Source organism: Ipomoea nil, unplaced genomic scaffold (genome assembly GCF_001879475.1).
Source record: "Ipomoea nil cultivar Tokyo-kokei standard unplaced genomic scaffold, Asagao_1.1 scaffold2510, whole genome shotgun sequence".
NCBI lineage: Eukaryota > Viridiplantae > Streptophyta > Magnoliopsida > Solanales > Convolvulaceae > Ipomoea > Ipomoea nil.
In genome coordinates, this window is record NW_017618938.1 from 458,961 (window position 1) to 467,477 (window position 8,517).

Here is an 8,517-nt window from a genome sequence, read left to right on the forward strand (position 1 = left end):
GGTTCTGGAAATTTTGGACGCGTCGAGCCCTTGGCTCAACGCGTCGAACTTGCTATGTACGCGTCCTTCCGTTCACTTTGACTCCAAATTTGTCCTAGAACTACCCTTGTCTTTGCTCTTGACCTACAATGATTCCAAAACACTAACAAACACCGTAAAACATTCAAAACAAGTGTGAACCATATCTAAATGATAAAACAAGGGATTATGCAAATAAATTACCAAATTCATGAACTTAAGCCTAATAAATATATTCAAACTAATATTAGAAATGTGCACAATTAGACTCACATCACTTCTATTATTAATTTTGGTTCACCTCCTGCTGCTACCCTTGGCCACTTTGGTTCCTTTGCTTCTGTCCTAATTCATTTTGTTCATCATGTTGCTGTTGTCCTAATCTAGTGTGGTCATCCTGTTGTTGCTGTTGTCCTAATCATGTTTGGTCATCCTGTTGCTGCTGTCATAATCCTGTTTGGTCATCCTGCTGCTGCTGTCCTAATGCTGTTTGGTCATCCTGCTGCTGCTGCTATCCTAAAGGCAAGTGGATGGGGATTTGTTTGGTGGCATAAATGACCCTCTTCTTTGGTTTCAACTGAAAAAACAAACACTATAAGTTACAAATACTCCCCATTAATATTCTAATCCAACACTATATCAAATTATACCTTTTTATTTAGATTAGATGGACACTTTCTTGAATTATGTCCAGCTTGCTTACATAGAGAACAATGTAGTTGAATATGCTTTCTGGACACTGAAATTCCATCTTGACTCAATTCACCAGTGGATTTTTTTCTTAGCTTCTTTGGCCTCCCAACTTGCATAGCACCAAAACTTAAATCAAAGTTCATAGATTACATATACAAAGGATAATGAGTAGGCAATCAGTAATTACCTTGGCAGAATACAAAGGTGGCAATGGAGGGGGGTGGGGGGGGGGGGTTATGTCACACATAGGCCACTCAGCAGGACCTGCCATGGGGTTGATACATCCACTATATCTCTTCAAATAAGTTTCTTTTGAGTAACATGAATGAACAAAGTCAAACACAACAGGTACACCCTTCTTATATTTATTCCAAATAGCACATATTAATTGCATGCTTGCATGGAATGCCAGACATCTCTCACTTCCTACAAGAACATTTTTTTCTTTCCAAGTCAACCTCTTGTTGATCCCTATATAATTTTCCAACCTCAAACTTGAAGAAATCACATTGTGTTGTCAAGTAACCTGTTGCATCCTTCTCAATTTGCTTTAACTATTTTACAATGGTAGGACATATCAAAGCCTTCCATGAATCCATTCTGCTGCTTTTTGTCTTTGCTCAAAGAATTTACCCATCAACATTTTCTTTATCATTTCTAGGCAGTCTATAATTGGCTTGTCCCTTTCCTCCGATATAGATGTATTCCATGACTCATAGATGATGTTATTTACCAACATGTCGATCACAGTGGCATTTTGTAGAGAAGTGGGATCTAAACCATTCTGTTGGAGTCTTATCACCTAACCATTGGTATGCATCTTCATCTAATCCACTAAGTTTGCTTAAAGCAAGATTGAATGCATTTACCGTGGTTTCCCTAGCACAAACCCATAGAGAATAAACAATAATCAACATATTGGTCCACATATTGGTTCCCACATAACAAAACACAAGTACAAAATATATTATGCATATATAAACCACACGACAAACCCTAGATATGCTTTACTGTCATTCTACTCCACACAAACAAGAAATATTGTCATACACTATCAATTTCATAAAATTTTAATAGTTAACAAATTGTTTATTACTTAGTTGTAGAGTAATTGGCGCAGAACCCGTTCCGGTCGCAGATGAGGATTTACACATTGTAGGAGACGAAGTCTAGTCGCAGAAGACGAAACATCCCTCAATCAGAGTTGATGCCCAGCGTAGGAGACAGATTCCTTGCTTTCTTCCTTCTTCTCTAGCCCTACTTATTGTTCTGCCCGACGACCGAGAGTAGCTTCCATTCGTTCTTCGTCGGTTTTGAGAAATTAGGTTAAAATCAATTTAGGAATTTTGAGAAATTAGAATGCCCATCTCACAGATGAATTTTCCTTTAAAAAAAAAAAAAAAAAAAAAAAAAAAAAAAAACTTAAATTGATTGTTTTGCTCCCATGAATAAATAACTTAAAAATGCTTACATTTTTTCAGCGACATTTGTCCAGTGATTTGGTCGGGAGGATCAAATGTGTTAAAATTGCATAGTTACGGGACTAAATTGTTAGTTTTTAAAGTCGAGTACTGAAATTAACAAGACCCCAAAAGTCATAGGACCAAAAATGTAACTTTCTGAATTGTGATACTATTTAGAATAAAATTGATTGTTACTAACAACAAATGTTGTAAGACTTATAACTAAAATTATGATACTTACACACTCAATTGGCTACAACTCGACCTGCCTCACAGACAAGGATTAGTGAGACGGTTTCGCACAAGTTTTTGTCAGAGTCACACTTGTGTGAGACGATTTAAATTTATGATAATTGCTTGTTACTTATGATAGAAATAATAATTACTTAATACAAAAAATTTAATAACAATTTGAAATAAATAAATTGTTAATTTTTGAGTACTCAAAATAAATTGTTACTTATAATAGATATTGTAATATTTATATGCGGATTTACGATAAAATGATTATTAATAATGATAAATATTGTAATACTTATAACTGAAATTGTGATACTTACCAAATGTAATTCTAATGTAAATATTGTAATATAGTAAATTTCATTTTGGTCCACTAACTATTGCAATTGTGTTAATGGCAATCCCTAACTTTCAAAAGTGTTAATTTAGTACCTTAACCATGCAATTTTTATCAATTTTGGTTACGCCGATCAAATTACTGGCCAAATGTGACTGAAAAAATTTTAAATCAACATTTAATTTTAAATGAAAGGGACAAAATCGTCATTTCTTGTTAACTTTGAATTGGGAAAATGATGCTTGACCAAAAACAATTTCCGACCTCTGGGACTTGCCGTCTGCTTAGCTGCTCCCTCTCACATCGCCGTCGGAGTCCAAAGTTGTCGTCAAAAAAAAAATAAAAAAAAAAAAAAAAAAAAAAAAAAAAAAATAATAATAATAATAATAATAATAATAATAATAATAATAATAACAGAACAAATTTCATGTAGTGAAATACAGAGTGCATGATGTTATTGTTAAAAGAATAAGGGCAATGAGTCAAGATATACTGAAGCAAAATAATGCTCTGGGAAAAATGAACTAAGAATCTAAAATATTCCAGCAACTGGATCTTATAATGAGAGCACAATTACATTTGATAAAAAGAACTAAATTCGTCGGAGCAGCTGAGTGGACGGCAGTGATTTAAATTCGAATCATATTAGATGATTGCCGACGGATTAAATTCAGTTTATTTGAATTTATATATGGCACTTGTAATCCGAATTTAAATCATCTATAACACTTGTAATCCGAATTTAAATCATCTAAGAAATCATCGGAAGAACACCCGTTGGCACTGACGACGACTTTGGACTCCGACGGCGATGTAAGAGGAAGCAGCTGAGCGGACGGCAAGTCCCATCGGAAATTGACTTTGGTCAAACATCACTTTCCCAATTTGGAGTTAACATGAAATGACAACTTTGCCCCATCTATTTAAGATAAATTGTTGATTTAAAATTTTCCAGTCTTATTTGGCCGGCGTAATCAAAATTGACAAAAATTACATAGTTAAAGTATTAAATTAACACTTTTGAAAGTCAGGGATTGCAATTAACACAACTTCAATAGTCAGTGGACCAAAATTGAAATTTACTCTATTGTAATACTTATACGTGAAATGTTAATTATGATAAAAATTGTAATGCTTATTGTAAAAAATTTATTACTAATTTGAATTAAAAATAAATCGTTACTTATGATATATATTTTATAGAATAATATTTATACGTGAAATTGTGATACTCTTTAGCATTAGTACAAAAAAAAAAAAAAAAAAAAAAAAAAAAGCATAAAATTAGAATTTTTGTCAACCTTTTTTAAAAAATGGGCGGTGTTTGGTTAAAAAATGTGCAATCACAAAATTATAAATAAATTGATAAGAAACTGCGACCCTTTAAAAAAAATAGGAACGCGATTTTAAACAAAAAGCGTCAACTTTCAGTAACTCTTTCAATAAAAAAGGATTGCGGAGACTTATTTAAAAAAAAAAAAAAAAAAAAAAAAAAACCTACTTTCCGTGACCCTTTCTTTCTGAAAGAGTCACTCGAAAAAAAAAAAAAAAAAAAAAAAAAAACTACTTTTGTCATTCTTCCAAAAGGCTGAACCCCAACCCTAAGGGCTCCCCACACCCCGACCCTTTCTTCCAAAAAAACTACTTTTGTCATAGATTTATAAATGGCGGTCCACTTTTAGTTCTTTTTTATTAGAGTATCTACATTTGGTTCTAGTATTATTATGACATGACCATTTTTTGTTCTCTATCAACAAAACAGTTTTAATATCGTTAAATAAAAGACATTTCGATCTTCAATTACGAATTTTTCAAAACAATAAACATAAAAATATAGTGGGATCAAGTTACATTGTATAAAAATGATCGAAATGCCTTATATTTTAACGACATTTCAACGATTTTGTTGACGGATGACAAAAAATGGTCATGTTATAATAATACTAGGACAAAATATAGATATTTTGTTAAAAAGAGACTAAAAATAGACTGTCGCTTATAAATCTGGAACAAAAAAAATGGAATTAACTCAAAAAAAATTATAAATATTTCCTCTACTTTTTTTTTTTGGAAGAAAGGGTCGCAAAAATATTAATTTAAAAAAAAAAAAAAAAAAAAAAGAACTTTGAGCTACCGCTCAGTTAGGAGTCGCGGAAAGTCGAGTAAAAACACATCTAACACCCTACTACCCTAGGCCCTAGCGCAAAACAGATCTCTCGCTTACATACTCCGCCGTCGCCGTCGCTTACATACTTTGCGGCCTACAGCTACCACACTGATCTGTCGCCGTCCGTCTGTCTCCGTCGTCGGACAAAACCACCGTCTCCGTCGCTTCTTCTGATCTGTCTGCGCCTTCAGATCTGTCTCCGTCGCCGTCACCGTCCCCGTACGTCGCTGTGCCTTCAGATCTGTCTCTCTCTTTCTCTCTTAAGGTATTCTATTCCTCCACTTCTGTAATATGTTTTGTAGCATTCCCGTTTTGTGCATGAATCGCTTCCTCTGATCTGTCTTCGCCTTCCCGTTATGTTGATTACCTCAATCAGTTGCATCATAATCTGCTTACTTTTTTTTTAATTTTTTTTTAATTTATGGAAGCATGAAAGATAGCCTAAGTTATGTTGATTACCTCAAAGTCTTCAAATTATTCGAACAGTAAAGTTCAATTTATTTATGGTGTTGAGCAATAGTAGTTCAAAGATTCTATTCAATATTCATAGCCATTTGCAATTGACTAGAAGCCGTACTTACATTTTGAGCCCAAAATTAAAGCCATTACCATCCATTGTTAATATCTGATCTATTTAGAATACAAAATTCAGTTTTGTATCTGATCTGGTGTGCGTAAATTATATTCAACCTGTCAGAATCCAGCCTTTAATTTAGATCAAACTTTGAAAACATTTGGCTTCTGGAAGATGTGAGAATATCTATCATGGATCTAGCTTCTTGGCAGAGGGAATTATATTTTCATCCTTTAATTTAATTAATACCTTAGCTTGTTTAAGGGATGGTAATTTATTACCAGTCTTAAGTTTGTATTTTAAATTTGATCTTTAATTTTGTTCACATAAGGGCTTCTCAATCAAGACCATGAATGGAGAGAATGATGAAGATAATGACCGAATAGATGAAATGGTGCATGATGTGCAGGGAGATTTTAGTAAAATGCCTCCAGAATTTAAAAGTGTGTTTGACAATGTTGAAAAACCTTTGTTCTCTGGTGTACTAAATTTACTAAGTCATCTGCTGTGCTTAAATTATATAATTTAAAAGCAAAGAATGGATGGAGCGATAAGAGTTTCACTGGATTATTAGAATTAGTAAAAGACATGCTTCCCAGTGATAATGAAGTTTCTAATTCAATCTACAAAGCAAAGACAACAGTGCCTGATCAGTCTGCATCTACCCCTACTTCTCACCATACATCTGTGTCTGCGCCTAAAAGAAGAGGCCCCACAACTTGCAAACCACAATCTACAGCAGCTCTTGGTAAGGAAGATTATCCAGGTTCTGTAAGAGGAACTGGTAAACCAGAGGGAAAACAGGGCACAACGAGTGGGGTTGTTAAGGTTGATGATATCAAAGAAGTTATGGAGAAATGCAAGCAAGATAAAAGGGCAAATATGCAATCCAAGATCAATATCATCAAACAGCAAGCGACGACACATCTACTTCCAGAAGATGCTTCGGTTAACTCTCCAAGTGTCCATGTGCCTTTTGATCTACCTCTTATCCGTAGCAGTTGTCAATCAGTTGATCCATACCCAGTTACTACAATTAAGGTAAGATTAAAAGTTTTTTAATAATCAAAATATTATTTTTTTTTGCCGTCTTGCAATATCCTTGGTGACACACCAATTGTTGTTGCAAAGGGTGTGGTTCACCCAACTACAGATGACACCGTGGTTCATCATCAGCCATTGTTACCTAACTATGTCAAAGTTTTGGGTGATGAGGTAGTTGGTTGTGCAGAGGAATTTAAACTCCCCGTGCCAACTCACTATTATGCCATTGTGTGAGAAATCGTGGCAAATTTTGCACAATGAGACCTTTGTAGTTAGTTATTTTAGATGATGCATGCATTTTTATATTTATTTATTAAGTTAGTTTTTGCTGTTTATATTTTAAATAATGTTAGTATAACTATAATATTACATTATATTTGTAGGAAAATGTCAAAATAAGTTCACCAAGACAAAATAAAAAAATTAAAAATCAAAGTGGTGAACTACCTATTATTGGTACGCTACCTCCGATTGTTAGCGATGATGTTTTACCGCACTTGGGGGACAATTGCAAGCAGTTAGTCAATTTGTTGACATTATTACCTTCTGGTGAAGACTACATTGATTTGGAGATAGATCAAACAATCTTTCATCATAGAAATGTGGGTTATGTTTATGTGATGATGGAGGATATACAGGATTTGTTGACGATGAATTGGCTTGGCGTCTCAATTATACAAGTATTTATATTGTAAGTTTATATTTATTCTTGTGTTTTATATACATTTGTTTTTTATGTTTATTAATGTTTCTTATTTGTTAATTTTCAGATTTCTTAATCGATTGTGTAATGAGTTTGGAGTCACGTCAATCGGGTTTGCGTGTCCAACTCAGATTTCAAAGGATATGGTTAACTTAAATGGTGTTGCCGTTACGTCATATCTCATTCATGTCATGGATCAGCACAAGAATGAACAATTCATTTTAGCACCATATCATCAAGAGTAAGAAAAATAGTCCTTTTACTTTATTAATATAACTTAATAACTTTATTTGAAATATTTGATATTAAACTTATAATGTGTGTTTTTTTATGTAGACATCATTGGTTACTTCTTGTGATTTGCATACGCTCAAGAAGCGTATATGTGTTTGATCCCAAGGCTTGTAATCGCACCATTGAAGTTAAACCTTGTGTGAATATGTAAGTAAAGACTTTATCATTAGTATAAGTATTTTAAATTTTATTATATTGTTTATAAATTCTTATACATGTTTGTTTTTAATATAGGGCATTTCGACATATTCCTACGAACGGGCGAGGAACTAGGATGGTCAATTGGAAGCAATGCAAAGTATGAAAATTAAAGTTTTAAAATGATATTTTAATTTTTTATTTATTGTTTCAACTACTAAAATATATATACATTTTGTAGTGTCCGCAACAATCGGGAGGTGTTGAGTGTGGATATTATGTATTGCGAAACATGTATGAGATGGTGACAAAATATTCATCGGTTGATTGTTTTGATGAGGTAAGTGAAATTAAATAGAAGTATCTATGAATAAATTATAATTTATTAATTAACATATTTAATAATTTGATTAATTAAATTATTTTGTAGGTATTTGAACAAAATTCGTACTCTATCAACGAAATAGATGAGATTCGTGACTTGTGGGCGAAACACTTTTTGGAAGAATGCATGTAACTTTTTTTTTTTTTTTGAACAATTCTCTTGATTTTAATTTTAAATATGTGTTGATTTTTATTATTGTGTTGATAGTAGGTATTGTGATAATATATTGTGTTAAGTTTTTGTATGATTGTGAAATTTAGAGTATATTATTGTGTTATTGTGAAGAGTATATTGTATAGTTTTGCAAAATTATGTACATGATTTTAAATAAAAAAAAATTTAGGAGCTTTTGGCTTTTCTAAACCCATCATATGCGACCCTTGTACAAGGATATACTCTTGTACGTGGATACTCTTGTACAAGAGTTGCAAATTAATAATTTTGTACTATTTTAGGGTTAA

General features: G+C 32.8%; 1 protein-coding gene across 1 annotated transcript; it reads left to right on the forward strand.

Annotated features, from left to right (window-relative positions):
- The first annotated feature begins 4,955 nt into the window (after positions 1 to 4,955).
- LOC109153604 lies at positions 4,956 to 8,204 on the forward strand. Its single transcript, XM_019301454.1, has 8 exons — positions 4,956 to 5,183; positions 5,824 to 6,533; positions 6,920 to 7,227; positions 7,307 to 7,480; positions 7,576 to 7,680; positions 7,768 to 7,831; positions 7,913 to 8,011; positions 8,102 to 8,204. Exons 2-8 carry the CDS (start codon positions 6,081 to 6,083, stop codon positions 8,186 to 8,188), a joined length of 1,290 nt encoding a protein of 429 aa, XP_019156999.1. The 5' UTR covers positions 4,956 to 5,183; positions 5,824 to 6,080; the 3' UTR covers positions 8,189 to 8,204.
- Positions 8,205 to 8,517: the final 313 nt, after the last annotated feature.

Excerpts from the sequence above, each read along its gene's own strand:
- LOC109153604 (XM_019301454.1), top strand. The coding sequence starts at position 6,081 with ATGCTTCCCAGTGATAATGAAGTTTCTAATTCAATCTACAAAGCAAAG. Across the intron at positions 7,228-7,306 it reads ATTATACAAGTATTTATATT|ATTTCTTAATCGATTGTGTA; the intron begins GTAAGTTTATAT and ends GTTAATTTTCAG. Across the intron at positions 8,012-8,101 it reads CGGTTGATTGTTTTGATGAG|GTATTTGAACAAAATTCGTA; the intron begins GTAAGTGAAATT and ends ATTATTTTGTAG.